Source organism: Thalassophryne amazonica, chromosome 16 (genome assembly GCF_902500255.1).
Source record: "Thalassophryne amazonica chromosome 16, fThaAma1.1, whole genome shotgun sequence".
Taxonomy (NCBI): Eukaryota; Metazoa; Chordata; class Actinopteri; order Batrachoidiformes; family Batrachoididae; genus Thalassophryne; species Thalassophryne amazonica.
The window spans coordinates 1,846,995-1,870,964 of record NC_047118.1 but is presented as its reverse complement, the minus strand read 5'-3'; the positions used below and the strand labels follow the sequence as shown (position 1 = coordinate 1,870,964).

The 23,970-nt window shown below is 42.3% G+C and overlaps 1 protein-coding gene across 3 annotated transcripts in view; it reads left to right on the top strand.

The window, feature by feature from the left end:
• Positions 1 to 23,970, top strand: part of mybpc2a (myosin binding protein Ca) — a 182,255-nt gene that overhangs the window by 151,222 nt on the left and 7,063 nt on the right. For all 3 annotated transcript variants that reach the window (XM_034190181.1, XM_034190180.1, XM_034190182.1), the window contains 10 exons: positions 776 to 915; positions 1,168 to 1,327; positions 7,780 to 7,884; positions 8,014 to 8,202; positions 8,306 to 8,440; positions 10,778 to 10,945; positions 11,175 to 11,263; positions 13,574 to 13,769; positions 17,062 to 17,201; positions 22,809 to 22,968. In XM_034190181.1, coding sequence (XP_034046072.1) covers positions 776 to 915; positions 1,168 to 1,327; positions 7,780 to 7,884; positions 8,014 to 8,202; positions 8,306 to 8,440; positions 10,778 to 10,945; positions 11,175 to 11,263; positions 13,574 to 13,769; positions 17,062 to 17,201; positions 22,809 to 22,968 — 1,482 coding nt within the window. The remainder of the gene's footprint in view (positions 1 to 775; positions 916 to 1,167; positions 1,328 to 7,779; positions 7,885 to 8,013; positions 8,203 to 8,305; positions 8,441 to 10,777; positions 10,946 to 11,174; positions 11,264 to 13,573; positions 13,770 to 17,061; positions 17,202 to 22,808; positions 22,969 to 23,970) is intronic.

The following is a 23,970-nucleotide window of genomic DNA, read 5'->3' as shown; positions in this document are numbered from 1 at the left end:
TCAGTTACAAGGAGTAGAAGTGGTGAAAGTAGATAAGTTTAAATATTTGGGGTCAGCTGTTCAAAGCAATGGAGAGTGTGGTAAAGAGGTGAAGAAGAGAGTGCAGGCAGGGTGGAGTGGGTGGAGAAAGGTGGCAGGAGGGACTTGTGACTGAAGAATATCAGTAAGAGTGAAGGAGAAAGTTTACAAGACAGTAGTGAGACCAGCTATGTTGGACGGGTTAGAGACGGTGGCACTAACAAAAAGACAGGAGACAGAGCTGAAGATGATGTGTTTTTCTTTGGACGTGATGAGGATGAACAGGATTAGGAATGAACATATCAGAGGGACGGGCTGTGATTATGATTCCACTGAAGATGCAGGTGTGTTGTGTTAATACTGCAGGATAAATGCAGTTCACACACACACACACACACACACAACACACACACACACACACACACCACACACACACACACACACACACACACACACACACACACACACCCACACACACACACACACACACACACACACACAACACACACACACACACACACACACACACACACACACACACACACACACACACACACACACACACACACACACCAAAACACGGTTTTGGCAACATCATTTACAACAACAATACTTGCACATTAAATGCACCAAATCTATGAATGAAAAAAAAGTTTAAAATTCCATGACAAATGTCTTCTCAAAAATATTGACACTTACTGATCTAAATGAATGCTTTGTTTCTTCCACTTTTCTCCTCTGATGGTGGCAACAAAAGATCCACCCAAAATCCACCTGGACACCAGCAGCACAGGAAGCAGGAACACCATTACTGTCGTGGCTGGAAACAAGCTCCGCTTTGACGTGGAAATCACAGGAGAGCCGGCGCCCACTGTGTGCTGGATGAAAGAAGACAAGGTGACACGGAACGGCGGTGATTCTCTCTGTTTACCTCATACACACTGAACGCACGCGTCACTTTGAGTACAACCTGTTTGTGTGAGTCACTCTGAAGGTCCATTATCCACTGAATGGTACAAGCATGGACCAGAGTGGGAAGGTTGAATATATTGTCCTTGTAGCAGCAGCGCTGTCATCGTGTGGCACCGCTCTCCTCCGTCATCTCCTTTGTTCTCTCTGCTTCCCTCTCTGTTCCTTCCTGTGTGGTAGGTGGTGTCTGAGGGTGAGGGGCGGGTCCGGGTGGACACCAGAAAGACCCTAAGCAGCTTTGTTATCGAGGGGGTGGAGAAAGCAGATGAGGGCCTGTATTCCATCATGGTGACCAACCCTGCTGGAGAGGACAAGGCTGAGGTCTTTGTCAAGATTGTGGGTGAGCGGCTTTTCATCGCTTTACCTTTTTTACTCCTGGTTTTCGACATGCTCTTCGAAATGAGTCGAACCACAGACATCTTTTAAAACCTGCAGGTACGGCATGCAGGTTGTACAGTTACACTGCTACAGGTGTACCACCCCGGAACTGTTGGTGGTGCTATACTTTTTTCAGCTTTATGCTCACTGCTGCACATTGCTGGCACTAGCCATGTCATTTTTCTAGGCATCATTAGCTGGATGTTTCAACTTCATGGTTTTTTTTGATCAGCTGGACAACCACATTTGCAGGTTTGGAATTGCTCAACTCAGTGTTGCGCGTATCTTGACACAGAGTTCATGTATGAAAGTCAATCAATCAATCAATCAATTTTTTATATAGCGCCAAATCACAACAAACAGTTGCCCCAAGGCGCTTTATATTGTAAGGCAAGGCCATACAATAATTATGTAAAACCCCAACGGTCAAAACGACCCCCTGTGAGCAAGCACTTGGCTACAGTGGGAAGGAAAAACTCCCTTTTAACAGGAAGAAACCTCCAGCAGAACCAGGCTCAGGGAGGGGCAGTCTTCTGCTGGGACTGGTTGGGGCTGAGGGAGAGAACCAGGAAAAAGACATGCTGTGGAGGGGAGCAGAGATCAATCACTAATGATTAAATGCAGAGTGGTGCATACAGAGCAAAAAGAGAAAGAAACAGTGCATCATGGGAACCCCCCAGCAGTCTACGTCTATAGCAGCATAACTAAGGGATGGTTCAGGGTCACCTGATCCAGCCCTAACTATAAGCTTTAGCAAAAAGGAAAGTTTTAAGCCTAATCTTAAAAGTAGAGAGGGTGTCTGTCTCCCTGATCTGAATTGGGAGCTGGTTCCACAGGAGAGGAGCCTGAAAGCTGAAGGCTCTGCCTCCCATTCTACTCTTACAAACCCTAGGAACTACAAGTAAGCCTGCAGTCTGAGAGCGAAGCGCTCTACTGGGGTGATATGGTACTATGAGGTCCCTAAGATAAGATGGGACCTGATTATTCAAAACCTTATAAGTAAGAAGAAGAATTTTAAATTCTATTCTAGAATTAACAGGAAGCCAATGAAGAGAGGCCAACACGGGTGAGATATGCTCTCTCCTTCTAGTCCCTGTCAGTACTCTAGCTGCAGCATTCTGAATTAACTGAAGGCTTTTTAGGGAACTTTTAGGACAACCTGATAATAATGAATTACAATAGTCCAGCCTAGAGGAAATAAATGCATGAATTAGTTTTTCAGCATCACTCTGAGACAAGACCTTTCTGATTTTAGAGATATTGCGTAAATGCAAAAAAGCAGTCCTACATATTTGTTTAATATGCGCTTTGAATGACATATCCTGATCAAAAATGACTCCAAGATTTCTCACAGTATTACTAGAGGTCAGGGTAATGCCATCCAGAGTAAGGATCTGGTTAGACACCATGTTTCTAAGATTTGTGGGGCCAAGTACAATAACTTCAGTTTTATCTGAGTTTAAAAGCAGGAAATTAGAGGTCATCCATGTCTTTATGTCTGTAAGACAATCCTGCAGTTTAGCTAATTGGTGTGTGTCCTCTGGCTTCATGGATAGATAAAGCTGGGTATCATCTGCGTAACAATGAAAATTTAAGCAATACCATCTAATAATACTGCCTAAGGGAAGCATGTATAAAGTGAATAAAATTGGTCCTAGCACAGAACCTTGTGGAACTCCATAATTAACCTTAGTCTGTGAAGAAGATTCCCCATTTACATGAACAAATTGTAATCTATTAGACAAATATGATTCAAACCACCGCAGCGCAAGTGCCTTTAATACCTATGGCATGCTCTAATCTCTGTAATAAAATTTTATGGTCAACAGTATCAAAAGCAGCACTGAGGTCTAACAGAACAAGCACAGAGATGAGTCCACTGTCCGAGGCCATAGTACAGTCACTTGTAACCTTCACTAATGCTGTTTCTGTACTATGATGAATTCTAAAACCTGACTGAAACTCTTCAAATAGACCATTCCTCTGCAGATGATCAGTTAGCTGTTTTACAACTACCCTTTCAAGAATTTTGAGAGAAAAGGAAGGTTGGAGATTGGCCTATAATTAGCTAAGATAGCTGGGTCAAGTGATGGCTTTTTAAGTAATGGTTTAATTACTGCCACCTTAAAAGCCTGTGGTACATAGCCAACTAACAAAGATAGATTGATCATATTTAAGATCGAAGCATTAAATAATGGTAGGGCTTCCTTGAGCAGCCTGGTAGGAATGGGGTCTAATAAACATGTTGATGGTTTGGATGAAGTAACTAATGAAAATAACTCAGACAGAACAATCGGAGAGAAAGAGTCTAACCAAATACCGGCATCACTGAAAGCAGCCAAAGATAACGATACGTCTTTGGGATGGTTATGAGTAATTTTTTCTCTAATAGTTAAAATTTTGTTAGCAAAGAAAGTCATGAAGTCATTACTAGTTAAAGTTAATGGAATACTCAGCTCAATAGAGCTCTGACTCTTTGTCAGCCTGGCTACAGTGCTGAAAAGAAACCTGGGGTTGTTCTTATTTTCTTCAATTAGTGATGAGTAGAAAGATGTCCTAGCTTTACGGAGGGCTTTTTATAGAGCAACAGACTCTTTTTCCAGGCTAAGTGAAGATCTTCTAAATTAGTGAGACGCCATTTCCTCTCCAACTTACGGGTTATCTGCTTTAAGCTACGAGTTTGTGAGTTATACCACGGAGTCAGACACTTCTGATTTAAAGCTCTCTTTTTCAGAGGAGCTACAGCATCCAAAGTTGTCTTCAATGAGGATGTAAAACTATTGACGAGATACTCTATCTCACTTACAGAGTTTAGGTAGCTACTCTGCACTGTGTTGGTATATGGCATTAGAGAACATAAAGAAGGAATCATATCCTTAAACCTAGTTACAGCGCTTTCTGAAAGACTTCTAGTGTAATGAAACTTATTCCCCACTGCTGGGTAGTCCATCAGAGTAAATGTAAATGTTATTAAGAAATGATCAGACAGAAGGGAGTTTTCAGGGAATACTGTTAAGTCTTCTATTTCCATACCATAAGTCAGAACAAGATCTAAGATATGATTAAAGTGGTGGGTGGACTCATTTACTTTTTGAGCAAAGCCAATAGAGTCTAATAATAGATTAAATGCAGTGTTGAGGCTGTCATTCTCAGCATCTGTGTGGATGTTAAAATCGCCCACTATAATTATCTTATCTGAGCTAAGCACTAAGTCAGACAAAAGGTCTGAAAATTCACAGAGAAACTCACAGTAACGACCAGGTGGACGATAGATAATAACAAATAAAACTGGTTTTTGGGACTTCCAATTTGGATGGACAAGACTAAGAGTCAAGCTTTCAAATGAATTAAAGCTCTGTCTGGGTTTTTGATTAATTAATAAGCTGGAATGGAAGATTGCTGCTAATCCTCCTCCTCAGCCCGTGCTACGAGCATTCTGACAGTTAGTGTGACTCGGGGGTGTTGACTCATTTAAACTAACATATTCATCCTGCTGTAACCAGGTTTCTGTAAGGCAGAATAAATCAATATGTTGATCAATTATTATATCATTTACTAACAGGGACTTAGAAGAGAGAGACCTAATGTTTAATAGACCACATTTAACTGTTTTAGTCTGTGGTGCAGTTGAAGGTGCTATATTATTTTTTCTTTTTTAATTTTTATGCTTAAATAGATTTTTGCTGGTTATTGGTAGTCTGGGAGCAGGCACCGTCTCTACGGGGATGAGGTAATGAGGGGATGGCAGGGGAAGAGAAGCTGCAGAGAGGTGTGTAAGACTACAACTCTGCTTCCTGGTCCCAACCCTGGATAGTCATGGTTTGGAGGATTTAAGAAAATTGGCCAGATTTCTAGAAATGAGAGCTGCTCCATCCAAAGTGGGATGGATGCCGTCTCTCCTAACAAGACCAGGTTTTCCCCAGAAGCTTTGCCAATTATCTATGAAGCCCACTTCATTTTTTGGACACCACTCAGACAGCCAGCAATTCAAGGAGAACATGCGGCTAAACATGTCACTCCTGGTCCGATTGGGGAGGGGCCCAGAGAAAACTAACAGAGTCCGACATTGTTTTTGCAAGGTTACACACGATTTAATGTTAATTTTTAGTGACCTCGATTGGCGTAACGGGTGGTCATTACTGCCGACGTGAACTTACAATCTTACCAAATTTACGCTTAGCCTTAGCCAGCAGTTTCAAATTTCCTTCATGTCGCCTGCTCTGGCACCCGGAAGACAATTGACTTATGGTTGCTGGTGTCGCTAACTTCACATTTCTCAAAACAGAGTCGCCAATAACCAGAGTTTGATCTCGGCGGGTGTGTCGTCGAGTGGGGAAAAATGGTTAGAAATGTGAACGGGTTGACGGTATACACGGGGCTTCTGTTTAGAACTACGCTTCCTCCTCACAGTCACCCAGTCGACCTGCTTTCCCGGCTGCTCGGGATCTGCCAGGGGGTAACTAACGGCGGCTAAGCTACCTTGGTCCGCACTGAGTACAGGGGCCTGGCTAGCTGTAGAATTTTCCACGGTGCAGAGCCGAGTGTCCAATTCGCCCAGCCTGGCCTCCAAAGCTACGAATAAGCTACACTTATTACAAGTACCGTTACTGCTAAAGGAGGCCGAGGAATAACTAAACATTTCACACCCAGAGCAGAAAAGTGCAGGAGAGACAGGAGAAGCCGCCATGCTAAATCGGCTAAGAGCTAGTAGCTACGCTAAGCTAGCGGATTCCTAAAAACACGCAAAGTGAATAATGTGTAAATAATTTAGAGGTGATTCAGCAGAAGGAGTGCTTTAGTTAAGGCACGTAAAGATTACACTGTGAAACAAATCGTAATCTAGATAACTAGATCAATCTAACTGCGCAGATTAAACAGCTAACAGATACAGAAAAACACCGCTGTGCTCTGGAACAGGAAGTGATAGCCAACCACCAGTAGGAAAGTGAAACTTGGTACATGAACTGTTGGTCAAGATATCTCATTCTAAGTCCTATATGTGGCCAGTAGATCGTTGGTTCCGTTACTTATCTTCGGATTCTGTAGTGTGAAGCAGATGAGAGTCTACGACTCCCCCTGGTGGGGCAACCAGCCAACACAGGTTCTCTCATCATTTACAGCTGGATTGACTGAGACAAGGCAGATTGTCTTGTTCACTGTCGCATACAGGTAGCATCAGCAGGAATTGAACCCAGGTCTACAAATGAGAAGCCCAGCTCCTAATCCAGTATTTAACTTCTCTAAACCACAACAAAACCTCACACAAATTTAACATTAGGTATGTTTCAACTAAAACAAAAGTGAGGACAGCTATAAAACTTATTGCTGATATAGTTGTTAATAATAATAATAATAACAACAACAATACAAAACACTTGATTTTATTTTATTTGGTATATACAGTAAGTCTCAAGTATGATTTGTAGCACCTTCCAAACTAGGAAAAATTCTGTGACTTACACTCTGGAAAACATGGTAATTGCAATATTCTTGGAAGATATTTACACAGTCATACGTCTGCCACATCATCCCTGCTCATGTGCTGCATCTCGTTATAATCACAAATGATTAGTTTGTAGAGGAACATGTGTGTGACATCAGTGTGTTGTCACTTCAAAGGGTGTTACAGTCTAAGTCAGTAGACAAAAATGCAATCAGGTCCATTTCAGCTGATTTTATTGCTATAATAACTTTATTATGGTGCGACTACAAGCATAAACAACTTCATTTGCAATCTTTGAGACTTGTTCCAATTCACTACATGAACAACCTTGTGTGAAACTGGTGTCGATGATGACAAGAATGGAGGAAAAGTGTGCAAAGAATCCACTGTTGTATAGAAACTGTATTTTGGGATGGACTGACAGTGTGAGCAGGTTGCTCAGTAGGATAAGAAGTTGGACTACCAACATGCTGACCTGGGGTGGATTGCTGGTCTGCGTCCTTTGCCGCCATTTGTCTCCATCCACTCAGCTGTAATTGGGCATCATTTACCTTTGATGTGGAAGTCATGTGCGTTGGACTGGCTTTGTATCTGTGGAATCTGGGGATAAGAACTGACACCAGTGGTCTGGGATTGGACTGACAAAAAACACAAGTGATGAAATCATATTTTGTTGGAGCTTCCTGTTAGCAGTCTGAAAGCCCAGAACATTTAAATCAGTGCAAATAAAATCAACCATAGTTATTTTCGTTCTGGAGCAAGACAACTTTTTACAGTCACACTGAAGAAATGTGCGAGGTTTGAACAGCCTACAATCAAAATGAAAAGTCAAAAAGTGCAAATGAAAGAAGGTGTGAAAGCACCATGATGGGTAGAACTCTCAGAGCAGCAACTTGAGCTACTTGAAGCATGAATTATTCTCTGTCACATTCTATCTCATTAAATTTTCTTACTCTAATCTGTCTGTCCAGATGTGCCCAACCCTCCTGAGAGTGTCAAATGCACATCAGTTCAGGAGGACTCTGCGATGATCACATGGGACCCACCTGCATTTGACGGCGGAGTTCCAGTTAAAGGTACCCATCTAATGCCTTCCTCCCTCGAGAAAAACAGCATTATAGATTTCAAGATGTTTGTTCTTATGTTTTTAGCACTTTTCCCAAATTACAACCCATTTGTAAAGTGACGTGGCTGCATCTCTCCAGGGTACCTCATGGAGAGGAAGAAGGTTGGCTCATCCAGATGGACCAAGCTGAACTTTGATGTGTATGAGTCCACCACATATGAGGCCAAGAAGATGATCGAAGGTGTATTTTACGAGATGAGAGTGTTTGCAGTCAACAGCATTGGCGTGTCTCAGCCCAGCGTGAACTCCAAACCCTTCATGTCCATTGGTGTGTTGGTGTTTGTCATGAGCAGAAACTTCTTACACACTGCTCACGCCCACCCCTTTTACACCAGGTATTAACGCATTAGTGTCTCTCCCGTTTCTTCTAGCTCCCACCAGCGAGCCCACTCATCTCATGGTGGAAGATGTGACAGACACGACCTGTGCACTGAAGTGGCGTCCTCCAGAGAAAATTGGAGCAGGAGGCATCAATGGTTACATCATCGAGTACTGCAAAGAAGGAAGTAAGTGTTTGTAAAAATAAATAAATCCACAAAAATATATGTTTTAAGGTCATATATGTTGTAAAGGGGGTAGAACATCATGATGAAAACTGAAAAAAATCTTCCAATGTTATGGTAAATTGGGCAGATATGTAACGCTGAAGCAGTGGCAAATGACTGCGCTGTGCACCAACCTCCACTCAGACCTGTCACACAGTGAGATTATGCATGAAATTGATTGAGTTTACTCAATATCAACCAGAATTTGAATCACAAAAGCTGGAGGGGGGGAACTATTTAAGGAAGCTACACCAAATGCCTTCTCTACAGCAAAGGGTTTTTTGCCACCTTGCAACACAAAAACCCTTCTGCTGAGCAGAACAGTCCAAATGGATAAGACTTTAATGAATGTAACTGTTAGAATGCCCTAAGCAGTGGGTCACCCCCCTGAGTCTGGTCTGCTTCAGATTTCTTCCTCATACTCATCAGAGGGAGTTTTTTCTTACCACTGCCGCCTGTGTGCTTGATTAGGGGGGTTGGCAGTGGGGTTGGAAGTGCCTTGAGGCAGCGTTGTGATTCGGTGTTATATAAATTAAAATAAATTGAATTGAAATTGAATGATTGCATTTTAAAAATAATCTATTTATGACTATTTGAGCTTTGGGAGATTTGAAACAAAAACCTGTAGAACGGCATTATTGCCTCTATCAACAGACATTTTTTTTGTAATATTAACATTCAATGCTCCAGTAATACTGTTACAATAGTATAAAAACAACAACAACAACAACAAAAAGTACCTAGACAAAAATATAGAATCTTTCTAAAATCATGAACTAAGCATTTACATGCTATATTCTTCCACAACACTAGATGGCGTCCATAACTCTAAGTAGTAGAGAAGCTTGAATCTTCGACTGGACTGGGTTGCTTGACGCGAGGACGTTTGCTTCTAATTGCAGAAGCTTCCTCAGATAAAGTTCTTGCTCTGGTAGTCTGACATCTGTCTTGACTCTTGTAGAGAAGAATAAGAGAAGCCAGCAAAAGCTGGAGTTTTAAACCTAACCAGACCCCTCCTACCGAGGGACACACTGCTATTGGCTAGTGACTAACAATTGCTTTAATTAGAACCTATTGTGCTCTAGTTAGCACCCTCCTAATGACAGGGCAGCTGTCCCTCCTAATGATGGGACTGACACCTGTCTTAATGACTCTCCTGATCAATCAATCAATCAATCAATTTTTTTATATAGCGCCAAATCACAACAAACAGTTGCCCCAAGGCGCTTTATATTGTAAGGCAAGGCCATACAATAATTATGTAAAACCCCAACGGTCAAAACGACCCCCTGTGAGCAAGCACTTGGCTACAGTGGGAAGGAAAAACTCCCTTTTAACAGGAAGAAACCTCCAGCAGAACCAGGCTCAGGGAGGGGCAGTCTTCTGCTGGGACTGGTTGGGGCTGAGGGAGAGAACCAGGAAAAAGACATGCTGTGGAGGGGAGCAGAGATCGATCACTAATGATTAAATGCAGAGTGGTGCATACAGAGCAAAAAGAGAAAGAAACACTCAGTGCATCATGGGAACCCCCCAGCAGTCTACGTCTATAGCAGCATAACTAAGGGATGGTTCAGGGTCACCTGATCCAGCCCTAACTATAAGCTTTAGCAAAAAGGAAAGTTTTAAGCCTAATCTTAAAAGTAGAGAGGGTGTCTGTCTCCCTGATCTGAATTGGGAGCTGGTTCCACAGGAGAGATGATGTGATGATGATGTGAATGACTCATTACCATGAACAAAAGACTGAAACTGCTTTGACCTGAGTACCCCATTGTAAACAGGGGACAAAGCGTGTCTCAGACCCCCTCCCTGGTTAAGGCTGGGTTTCAACTGTTCCACATACAATGCTTCCTTCACTCTCCTCTCAAACCATTTCTTTACTCTGGCTAAGATTTTAACTTCTTTGTCCTCAAACGTGTGGTTAGTGTCTTTAAGGTGGAGATGAACTGCAGACTGAGGTCCACTGGAGCCCTCTCTGCGGTGCTGGTATAGCCTTTTGTGCAGTGGCTGCTTAGTCTCACCTATGTAGTGTTTGTTACAGTTTTCCTGACATCTGATAGAATACACTACATTGCTCTGTTTGTAACTAGGGATCATGTCCTTAGGGTGAACTAATTTCTGTCTCAAGGTGTTAAACCTGTTAACACCTTGAGACAGAAATCTGGCCTGCTAGCAAGTAGCACCACTGCAGCTGAATCCTGATTAGATTCCATCCTGACATCCTTGGACTGTTGCTGGTCTTTTGGTCTGTTTCTGCTCATCTGTTAACTTTTGCTGTGTTGGGGTGGTCGTCTCCCTCAGGCAATCTGTGGGTGCAGGCTAACGAGGAGCCAGTGAACAGGAACCTCTACAGGGTGAAAGGTCTCCCAGTCGGAGAGAAGATGATCTTCAGAGTGGTAGCCGTCAACATCGCTGGACGCAGTCCTCCTGCTACACTTGCACAGTCTGTCACCATCAGAGAGATCATGGGTCAGACATAAAATTGCTATTTCTTAAAAAGAAATTTCAGCAATAAATCACATTTTAAATTGGTTAGTTTAAGTTTTGAACCGCAACCCAAAAAACAGTCTCCTCTGTGCTGGAGGTTTAGGATTCATGCAAAAACACATTAAAACCTACACTATACATGTTAAAGATTTTCTGCTTCACACAAAATGGGCAAACTTCCTTTTCTGTCTCCTCTATGTCAACCAATTAGAGACTCCAAAGATCCGCCTGCCTCGCCATCTGAGAACCAAACTCCTCAAGATTGTTGGTGACAAGGTGAACCTGGTTATTCCCTTTCAGGTTAGTCTGAGTCTTGATAAATTTTAGTTTGCAGCACGAGGCGTTTAGAAAAATATCTTGGGTGCTTTCACACTGAACTTGTACTAAATGGCTAAATCGGACTCTGAGGCATACGTTTCTCCACTGTTTGCTTTGTTGAACACATTCTCAATAAGCTAGTTTTCAGATAACGGGGGCACGTGCATGCATATGGTCTAAAGCGTGCTGGAAATCCACTGCCATCCTACTGCTGTCCAGCCAACCCAAGGAGAAACAAAACCAGTATAAAAATATGGTACAAAACAAGAGCAATCTGGGATTTCTGACATCGGCCAAGGGTTGACGAGGACTCAAAATAAAATTTCATGCAGTCTTCATTGGCCTAATATCCATCTATGGTGCAAATTTCGTCAAAATCCATGCAGTATTTTTGACATAATCCTGCTAACAGACAGACAAATAAATAGTCACCAATGATTTTATTATGTCCTTAGCGGATGTAACAAGAATAATTACTGTATTTAATGTATTTCATAAGTTGCACCTGTCAAAAAAAAACATGCCTCTTTAAGAGGAAAAACCCACATACAAGTTGCACCTGTCAAAAAATCTTGCAGTAATCTTGGATAGAAGAAAAACAACAACAACAACAACAAAAGTACCACTTGAAAAGGAAAAAAAACAAACAAACAAGCAACCAATAAAAACTTGTCGCATGAGAGTATAAGTTGCACCTGTCAAAAAAAACAAAAACAAAAAACAAACAAACAAACATCTGTTGCACTGGAGTACAAGTCACACCTTTTTTCTGTATATCAGCTATTTAATTTGGGATTTTTGTGCATTCTTGTGTCCTTTTTATTCCTGACATGTTCTTTTCTTATTAGAGTTTATTTCATTTAGTGCTTTGATTCCTGTTAAAAACCTAATAATAGTCATAATAGTTACATACTGAAATATCACACTTTTGTTGTTAATAAGAATAAGTTGCACTGGAGTATAAGTTACAGGGCCTTCCAAAGTAGCAAAAATACCACAACTTGTACTCTCTAAAATACACTTTTCTAATTTTTGTATTTTTCCATTAAAAAGAAGAAGAAGAAAAAAAGAAAGGCATGTTATGTTTTCAACTCAGTTTCAAGATAGTATGATAAAAAAAAACCCTACATTTGGGCCAGTTGTACACAATCAGTGACACGTGCACTGTGCTGTGCACGCTGGTTTGCACCAAAGGTCTCTTACAGACTCCATTCAGGGAGGAAGCAGTACCCCCTTCCTTTCCTTACATTGCTTTGAGACATAATGTTTTTTTCTTCTTTATCTTCTTTTTTTAGAGGACACTTTGTGACCTACAACAGCTTAATGATAATGTGTGTTATACTCATATCATCAATTTTGCATTAAAGAATTCAAAACTGGAATTTTACGATGCATGAGTGTGTTCTTTAAAATTTCTTATCTATATTTAAGACAGTTTGTGAGCGATACCAAAAGTGCTGACAGTGACTGACTGGACTCATTAAACTGCTTCTTGTGTCCACCAAAAAATCCTGCACTGGTCATCCAGTCTACTGGCTAAATATTGAATGCTTCAGATTCAGTATTGTAATATAGCAGCCACTGCCTGGGCAACTGAAAGTTTGGAGCCTCAGTGACAAATATTTCATTACAGTAGACAAGAAATATGGTGTTATGGAAATAACTTATCCAATGTATAGTTATTTAAAGACGAGGGCTACTGAAAAGGCCAAGGCAATTCCTTACACAAGATGGCTGTCGGCTGTCCACTCTAACCCCCCCCCCCCACCCCACCATGCTAACTGTTAGCTTCAAACGTGGTTCACGGTGTATTTGATTGTGTGAATGTAAATGTGTGTAATTGATATTTTATATTAAATGTGTATATAGAGTGAGAGGTGATGATCTTTACTCACTGCAAAGAATGCACAGGCACATGGCGCCATTACTGCCTTTAACAGCATTTTGTAAATGATGGCAAGCAAACCATGATCAGAAAAGGAGGAGACAGAAGTAGAGCGATAGCTCGTTTCTGAAGACGTGACTCAAACGGCCTGTTGTGTGACGATGTGGCTTTACAATGTTCTTCTGGGAGAATAGAGCGCTGCAAGAGCTGCACACTGCAAAATATTTTCTCAGCACAATACAAGCCATTTTTGTCAGGATCGAGCCTTTGCAAATAACTGAGAAACAAACAAACAAACAAACAAAAAAACCACAGCGATTATGTCAAGCAGAAAACAAGTATCACAGCCGATAAATGGCTTTGAAAGCCCTCCTCATCTTGGTTCTTCTCTGTCACCGTCACTGCAGGGTAAACCTCGGCCTGTCGTCACATGGTTTAAAGACAGAGTGCCTCTGGAGGACAGATCGATTGGAATTCGTACAACTGATGTGGACACCATCTTCTTCATCCGCTCAGCAGAAAGAGTCCACTCTGGAAAGTACACCCTGTGTGTTCAGATTGAAAACATGTCGGACAGTGCAGACATACACATTCAGATCGTCGGTGAGTAACTCTTCTTTCTATCCAGGAGCTGTCTTACATGTTTAACTCTTGATTTACGGTCTGTCCTCACCTACGGTCATGAACTTTGAATGACCGAACAAAGTTGCAGATACAAGCGGTGGATAGGAGATTCCTCCGTTGGGTATCTGGGTCTGCACTCTGGGACAGGATGAGATGCTTGAATGTCCAGAAGATTTGCTGATTCTTTGCATCAAAAAGAGTCAGTTGAGGTGGTTCAGGCATCTGGTGAGGATGCCCACTGGTGATCACTTCCAGGCATGTTCAACTGGTAGGAGACCACATGGAAGACCCAGAACATGCTGGAGGGGTTATATTTTGATTTCCCTCGAGATCCCCCAGGTAGAGTTACAGGACCTGGAGAGAGTGTGGAATGAGCTACTTGGTCTACTGCCATCATGACCCAGATAATTGGGAGAAAATGACTGAATGGATAATTATGTACCTCCAACAATAAAGGTACATTTGTCAGTCAGTCAGTCAAATAATCAGCAGGACATCTCAAAACAACATTAACAGTTTCAGAGAATTTTGGTGGAGAGTTAGACAGGGAAGCGCTGAATAAACTTTAGTGCTGAGCCAGATTAGGCAGTAGATTTTGCCTTTGATCCTGATCCTGCTTTGATATTTAATCTTTGACCCTATAACCGCTGAACTAATCACCAACCCTGATTACCAGGAACAGAGGATCTTCCTGTGACCGTATTCAAACATAAGAAACAGACAAACTTGGTGACATTGAAAGATAAACATTCAGGATCAAAAATGTGACATTAGTATCAAATAGCATGATCTTTGATCATGCCATTGAAGATGAGTGATCAGGAATGAAGACCAGGATAAGGATTACAGGTCTGCAATCAAAAGACAAGGTGAGAGATCAGGTTCAAAGGTGAATACTCACATTCAAATCTCAGAATCAAAGAGCAGCAAAGGCAAGTGATCAAAGGTCAGTGCTCCAGATCAAAGATTTTCAATTACAATCACAGGCCATGATCAAAGATGGGTGATCAAAAGGTCAGTGCTCCAGATCAAAGATTTTCAATCACAATCAAAGACCATGATCAAAGATGAGTGATAAAAGTAATGTGCTCTAGATGAAAGATTTTCAGTCACAGTTAAAGGGCACAATCAAACATGAGCAATCTGGAACAAGAGGATTACAGGTCATCCATCAAAAATTAAAGCAATTAGTAAGCAATCAAAGGAAGAATGTGGAAAAGAAAAGGATTCAAAGGGAAACGTCAGCACAGGGCCATTGGGTCTTTTGGTGAAGACCTTCCTAATTTCATCGTATCATCGTGATTCCTTTTTCACTTTAATGCAGCGCTGCTTGTTCATTCATCATTTTACAGCTCATCAGTGTCAGGGAGCTGGCTGGATTACTGTCCGGCGCTCCACTGGGATTATTTGTGTGCAGACTGGGATTAATTTTGGCTTTGGTTGCGGGGGGGGGGGGGGGGGGGGGTAGCTGCTCTGTCACTTCTGTTGAAGAGGTTGAGCTAAAAGCAAGACTCTGATCCTCTGGTGGATCCCTGCTGAGCCTCTTCACCAGAAGACAGTGTCGTGACGGATTAACACTTGGACTGTACTCTGTACCGCCGCAACGTACTGTGCATGTTTACTGCACCGCTACAGTGTAGTGTAGTGTAGTGTGCGTTTACTGGTGAGCTGAGTGTACAGCCCACACACCAGGATCAGTACTAAGCACACTGTAGTTTTCTGCTATGTACTCCAAGCAGACAGAGCACAGTTACTCACGTTTGCCTTTTTGGTGCCAGTACAGTATTTTTGAGAAATACCTGCAGTGATCACCTACTTTTCTTCAAGCTTTCCCTTTTTCTCTGGTCATCTGCCAGTCTCATCGACGTCGGTCATGTGTAGGTGTTGATTTTTTCTCTCTCTGTGGGGATGTTCCTGCTCTAGATCTGTTTATCAAACTACTTCTCCACCTTAAACACTTTCACCACCGACTAAAACAAGTCTCTTTTCTACTTGGGAGGTGCAGAGTGCAAACTAGCTCCTCTGAGGGACACGCCTACTCTCTCCTGGTCCTATCGCATATCGTCGCCTACGAATCCCTACAGGAGCCACATTTTTATTATTACCTTAATTTGTAATTTGCAGTCAGCTGTACTTCCAGTTGCATTGTAACTGGTGCAGTGTTCATAAAGCGCATATTAAAAATATGCTTAATACATGTAAAATTGACACACTAAGTAATAAATAAAAGGTAATAAATGTTTAAGTTATAAATACATGTATCACGCTGATGTTACTTCTCCTCAGGTGGCACAAAGCATCCATGGAGAAGACCAAGCCACTCTCCGACTGTGCTTCGGGCTACACATGGCTTCGTAAGCCTTGATATGTCCAAGTTCCACGACTTTGACATGATGGTCGGCAAACATTTGATGGCTGTCTTCACATTAGTGTTGCTTGATTCTTTCATTTGTCCAACCACAGTCAGTCGTCGTGGCAATCCCTCGTGGTGAGGAAGATTGTCTCTTGATCGATTGTAGATGCCTGTGAGTGGGTTTGTTTAACATGGGAACGTCTTGGCACGCTGACATACACATGGGTCCTTGATGGATCCTTAGCCTGGTCCAACGGCTGGGAAATCCCAGATGATCAGGGTCTGAGGACCTACTGCAGCCTTCATAGCTGTTCGTTTACAAGCTTTCACCTCCTCCACTTGATCCACTGTTGGACTTCTTGTTTCACCAGAGTCCTGTTAGCCATGTTGTGTTTCTCCTGTTGGCCCTTCATGGTTATTGTAGCGGTCACGGGGCGCAAGAGGTCCCCACTGTGTTTCACCTCAACAGGCACTGCCCTACTTGATTCGTTACCCAGGTGTCACGACGCGGACAAAGGGTTGGATGTTGACACCCAAACACAGTCAATGAGCTGGTAAACATAGACACTGCTAAAACTTAATGCTAATTACAATGCTAACTGTTTCCAAGTCCCATGTACAGAGTACAGCTGTCCCACTGATTCTCGACCCTGCTGATGCTCCCTCTCCAAAGCCTTCACGGTGACACACTTCCAAAATCAGACAAACTGATGTGGCTCTCTTTTAGGCACATGTAGGAATAACAGAATTGTGAGGCACTGTGTGAATGGAAGTTCAGCAGATGGGAAAACACCAGGTGTTGACAACAGTGCATTCTGAGTCAATTTTGCCAATATGTGTTCGGTACTATATCTCCTTTGGGATCAACTCATTCATAATCCTCCAACTCTACTCTGTTTTATCTCCCAACCCTACCAGAGAAGCCTGGCCCTCCCATTGCTGTGCATGTCACAGATGTCTGGGGTTTCAATGCTGCTCTGGAGTGGAAGCCACCCAAAGATGATGGCAACTGTGAGATTATCGGCTACACTATTCAGAAGGCTGACATGAAGACCAAGGTAGGTGAGGATCAAGAGATGTGCCAATTGCTTTTCCTCAAAACGTCAGCACAGGTGTACTGTTAGTCGATCCAGAGTTGGTGTCTACCTGCTTTCTTCCACATGCAAAATATAGCAAAGATTCGTCCCATCCTGTCTATGGCTGATGCTGAGACCCTGATCCATGCGTTTGTCTCTTCTAGATTGGACTACTACAATGTTCTATTTTCTGGTTTACCACAGTCCAGCATTAGGGCTCTCCAACTGGTGACGCACTTATTTTCCCTTTCATATGGCTAGCATACTAGTATAGACTTGTTTTACATTTTTTACTCTTTTAATTCATGTTATTAGTAATTGGAGCGGGCCACGGCCTCAACTTTACCTAAATTCTGGGTCTTTTAGTGAAGTTTAGGGCTAGTGGCTGGCGATCACCTTAGTATTTCCTGTTTTTCTTGTTGTTTAATGCTGACAAATTATACAGTATTTCTTGTCTTTCTGATGCTTGATTCTGTATATTCTGTCTGTTTAAGGTGCAGCTCCATCCAGAGATGGGTGTGGTATTTGTGATGGAGACCCTTCTGTCCTGTGCGCCAACAGCATTTCCTGTACATTTGTTTTGTGAATTGTTTTGTAATTTATGTCTGTATCATGGCCCAAGCAGAGGGTCACCCCTTTGAGTCTGGTCTGCTTGAGGTTTCTTCCTCAGAGGGAGTTTTTCCTTACCACTGCTGCTCTGGGGGTTACTTAAGGTTAGACCTTACTTATGTGAAGCACCTTGAGGCAACTTTGTTGTGATTTGGCGCTATATAAATGAAAATAAATTGAAAAATTGATTGACTCCCATGTATTCGGTAGCACCACTCAGCTCAGTCTGGAGCTTCTCAGTTCCTTTAAATGTGGATTTCCATTGGTCCCCAGGAGTAGAACTTTAAGTGGTTTTTACTTTACGTGGGCATAAATGCACCAGTGAGCATTCCAGAAAATGGGGATGGATACCATCCAGTCACTGTAAAACCCCTTGGCCAAGGAAGCAGTTGTCAACATCAAACTCATCCCAGATGTTGATGTGGAGAATATCAGTGCATACGGCATATGTAGATGATTTGATAATCCAGACGTAAGCCCAATGGACAAATGGTGGACAAGGTGGATGGCATCACCCCTCAGACACTTTGTTTTGAGAAGTGACTGGAAAAATATGTGAAAATGCCCCAAACTTCTTAGAGAGGTCGTATTAAAAAGGTTCATCCAGTACACACACACACACACACACACACACACACACACACATATATATATATAAGAGTTCGGATGCAAAACCCAGATGCAAAACCCCCTTTTTTTTCAAATGGAGAAAAATGCAGTTGAAAATGGAGATTTAAAGGAAACCCTATGCGGAAATGCACAGACTTTCATCAATAACATGAAAACAGTTTGTTCAAATTCTTTCATATTTTGCACACTGATGGTCCATGTTGGCGTCAACTACAAATTTATGGTTTTGGAGATACTGGGTTTTGCATCTGAACTCTTCATATACACACACCACACACACACACACACACACACACAAATTCAATTTTTATTATATTTTATTTGCCATTTATTGTATTTAATGTTGTTATTTTGCTTATGTTGCATTTAGTATTAATGGTTTCCATCCAGCATGTTTTAAGAGTGTTTATCTCTTGAAACTACTGCATTTAGGCCTGTTAAAATACTGTGAGAAATCTTGGAGTCATTTTTGATCAGGATATGTCATTCAAAGCGCATATTAAGCAAATATGTAGGACTGCTTTTTTGCATTTGCACAATATCTCTAAAATTAGAAAGGTCTTGTCTCAGAGTGATGCTGAAAAACTAATTCATGCATTTATTTCCTCTAGGCTGGACTATTGTAATTCATTATTATCAGGTTGTCCTAAAAGTTCCCTAAAAAGCCTTCAGTTAATTCAAAATGCTGCAGCTAGAGTACTGACGGGGACTAGAAGGAGAGAGCATATCTCACCCATATTGGCCTCTCTTCATTGGCTTCCTGTTAATTCTAGAATAGAATTTAAAATTCTTCTTCTTACTTCTAAGGTTTTGAATAATCAGGTCCCATCTTATCTTAGGGACCTCGTAGTACCATATCACCCCAATAGAGCGCTTCGCTCTCAGACTGCAGGCTTACTTGTAGTTCCTAGGGTTTGTAAGAGTAGAATGGGAGGCAGAGCCTTCAGCTTTCAGGCTCCTCTCCTGTGGAACCAGCTCCCAATTCAGATCAGGGAGACAGACACCCTCTCTACTTTTAAGATTAGGCTTAAAACTTTCCTTTTTGCTAAAGCTTATAGTTAGGGCTGGATCAGGTGACCCTGAACCATCCCTTAGTTATGCTGCTATAGACTTAGACTGCTGGGGGGTTCCCATGATGCACTGAGTGTTTCTTTCTCTTTTTGCTCTGTATGCACCACTCTGCATTTAATCATTAGTGATCGATCTCTGCTCCCCTCCACAGCATGTCTTTTTCCTGGTTCTCTCCCTCAGCCCCAACCAGTCCCAGCAGAAGACTGCCCCTCCCTGAGCCTGGTTCTGCTGGAGGTTTCTTCCTGTTAAAAGGGAGTTTTTCCTTCCCACTGTAGCCAAGTGCTTGCTCACAGGGGGTCGTTTTGACCGTTGGGGTTTTACATAATTATTGTATGGCTTTGCCTTACAATATAAAGCGCCTTGGGGCAACTGTTTGTTGTGATTTGGCGCTATATAAAAAAATTGATTGATTGATTGATTAAAAAGGTATTTAGTGTTATTTTTAGTATCTGCAGTCATCATGGTCAAGTGCTAATTTATGCCACCAAGAGTTCCATATTGTTGTTGGAAGATGAAAAATTAAATTGTGGATGTCTGTAATCCTAAAATTTGACATCAACATCACGCAAATGAAATAACATTTTTGTCAGGGGAAAATTTTTTTGGTGTCTATTTGGCATCCATCTCGATAATAGATGCCATCTTGGACTTCACTGATGCTGTAAATCACATCCATTGTGATCAATAACATTCAGTTCACCATGAATATTACACAAATCAATCAGGTAGGACCGTTTTCATGGAAAATGGCCGCCATCTTGAATTTTCATGTGGTCAGTGGAGCAGACTTAATCAGTCCTACGTTGGGTATCTCCGTGATGCAAAGTTGATGTTATCTGCTCCACTAAAGTAGGAATGCCCTGTGACAGAATGATGTCCTGTCCAGGGTGCACCGCGCCTCATGCCCTATGACTGCTGGGATAGGCTCCAGCCACCCCCCTCCCCCTGTCAACCTTAATTGGAGTAAGCGGGTATAGAAAATGGATGGATGGATAAAGTGGGGATGGACTGGCTGTTTCGTATCCAGGACCGAGGACAGTTCCGTGGTAGATGCGGCATCAGTCCGTCCAATCACTGGTATTTCCTGAAGGAACGACAGGTTTTTTCTCAGTCAGCTCACCTTGGATGATTCCATTCAGGCCAACCGCTGGCTACTCAGACCGCTTCATACTTTTCATCATTTGTTCCGCCCCTTACAACAGTTTCGGCTGTTCATGAATCATTGCAGCTTCACTCTCTTCACGGCAATCCATTAGCACTTCTTTGGAGAGTCAGTTTCCCATCATACGATGATCAATCCAGCAAACGTCTGTTGTGCGTCCTCCCTCCTATCTCCTCAATTAGCTCCGGCTTTGACTGCTGAGCACAGCTCACTTGTTCCAAGCACCAACTCCCTCCCTTAATTAACCACAGCAAATGTACACCGGCTGATAATAACTGCTAAGAGCTCTTTTCACATGCTTCCCTTTTTTACTCCTCGACTGCAGTTGCAAGTCTTAAACTAGAATCCAAACAAATAATCTATATGTTAAAAGCCAAGTGGCCTCTGTATGTGTGCATGCGTGTGTAGACCTTTGATCACAGACAAACTGGGGAGAGCTGGCATTTGCTGTTTGGCAGGTTTATGTATTTTGGGTCAACGATTAACGCCACCAAAACAGAACGTTGATAGGACTAACATTTTTGGAGAAACTATACATATTAGGCAACAACAGTGTACAATGGATGTTGATAATTACATTCTGGAGTCACATGCCATTCCAACAGGGGGCAGTAAATCATCTACATATTAAAAGTGAAGTAGCATCTGTGTATGTGTACGCATGCATGCATGTGTGCGCATTCCTAACTTCGATCATGGACAAACCGGAGAGAGCTGACATTTGCCGTTTGGTATGTTTATGTATTTTAGGGCCCGGTCACACGGCGATCGCTGAACGAAGGAAAACAAGCCACAAAGTCACAAATCATTGAGACAAAGTGGATGAATGAGCTTTTGCTTTTCCATCACTGAGTCCAGAGTGCATAAAAGAACGAAACAAAACTGAAACTAAAAAAAGAAAAACAAAGCGAACAGCAACCTTGATGCTTTAAACAAAATCAAAACAAAACATTCATGATGACATGACTTGACAGTGAGTATCAAACCGAGCACCAGCCTGTGATCATTTCTGCAGCCAGCCTGTGCTTGCCACAGCACCTGCATGTGCAAGATCTGGTTGTCTTGACAACAGATTCATCTTCACAACAACAACATGTGCGCGCACACACACACACACACACACACACACACACACACACACACACACACACACACACACACACACACACACACGCGCACATTCCAGCCACAGATGGCTGGAATGTGCGCGTGCACACAGCCACAAACGGTTGTGCGTCACAGACAGCTGGAATGTGCGTAAATAATTAAAGTAGTTGATCAAATGTTCTTGCCGCTATTGCTTTTTGTTCCACACATGTACGAGTCACGTTCAGCTCGTCTGAGCTTTAGTTATTGATCTGTTCAGATATCATCGATGTTTGTGCAAGACGTTGGACTTGGGAGGTTGGACGACAACCAAACGGAACGCTGACGGTACAGGAACTATGCAAACGATGAGGAACCATCAACACAGAAAGCAAAATGGAATACGGATGAACTGAAGTTGTCGTCGGGATTCGTTCACATTTTTCAACCGTTTGAAAATTCTGATGAAGCGCCAGCTACAGGAACGAAGCTGGATGACGGTTAAATGTTGCCTCCAAAAGTCAACGCAAATCCAGATTTCTTATTTTATTTTGGCTTCGGTATCCTTTGTTAGTGCAGTGTGACCCGCAACGAAAACAGAAAGTTGACAGGACAAATATTTTTAGAGATATTAGGGATATTACAGAACAACAATGGACATTGATAATTACATTCTAGACTCACCCGACAGTCCAAATCATTATAGAAACTTTGCATAATTTATTACCAAGAGTACCAACATTAGTGATCTACGGGCCATGTGTGACCCACTTCACACACTGTGTTGGATTTATTAGCTTTCACAGTTGTGCAATGGGCCTTCATGATGTTTCCCTCCATTGACCGCTAGAAGATTTGCAGCATATGTGCAATCACGTGTACATCATTGCCATCATTAAGCTGTATGACTGAGGAGGAACATGGAGGAGAACACGACTCTGGACAGACGGGTTTTCTGAGCTCACACAGGTCTTAATGTCTGCTGTAAGCCTCTTTGTGCCTCTGCTTCTCCTCGCTCTCGCTGCCATCAGGAGTGGTTCACGGTCTACGAGCATAACCGCAGGCCCAGCTGCACTGTGTCCGACCTGGTCATGGGGAACGACTATTCCTTTCGAGTCTTCACCGAAAACATCTGCGGCTTCAGCAAAGAGGCTGGCGTGAGCAAGAACACCGCCTTCATTATGAAAACAGGTAATGGCGGACCGTAATGTCATCGTGTGGTTTTGATGCTTCGGAGATGTTGGGTACCTTGTGTTCAGTTTGAACCCAGGCAGGATCCAGAGCCTGCAGACGCTGTGAGAAACACCAACTCAGTGATGTGATGAGAACAAAAATATGATTTAATGTGTCACTGTGAAGCAAAACAACAAATATGATGATGTTATTGAAATGATTTAAGGAAAATCCCCTCACAGTGAGAAATACTCTGACCGTGTTAAATGTTATTTAATCCTGGACGTGGATTATGGAATTGTTGAAGGTGGGAAAACTGAACCTGCCATCAGCCAAATGTTCCAACTGTTTTGTGTTGTTGCATGTGCTTACTCTCCCAGAAAATCTGGCAGGCAACCAGACAGACAGACAGACAGAATCCCTGATGTTCCAAACAGCAGATGGCCCCGAAATATTTTGGGAATTGTTGATCATATTTCCCTCCAGTATCTTCTGAAGTCCGTTTGCTGCCGTGGCTATTCAAATGGTGATTTGAAAAACAGTACCACAGCACGGTGGCCAAGTGGTTATTGCGCTTGTTTCCAGTTCAGACGTTTCCCGGTTCAAGACCTCCCTGTTCTCCGTGTAATGTGGAGTTGCATCAGGAAGGAAATCTGATGTAAATCATGCTGTTCGATCTGCATGTAGACCCCAAGTGAAAACGGAGAAGCCGAAAGAACTTAGTGCTTCCTAAAGTGGGGTTGCGCCCCCTAAGCGGAACCTGGGGGTACTGCAGGGGTCTAATGAAATTTAAATGAATTTGGTTTGTTGCAAAGAAGCAGTTAATTGCAGCAGAAGTTTTCTCTATGCTTCAGTTGCAGTTTTTTTTTTAAAAATAATACATTAAACAACTGAGACAGTTAAAATATTAATTTATATAATATTTTATAACTGTGACCGAATGACATTATTGTTCGAAGACCAGATTGCTCGTACTTGAAACCGAGGATCTTGGGGGGGCTTTGTATGGGGCCCCTCTTA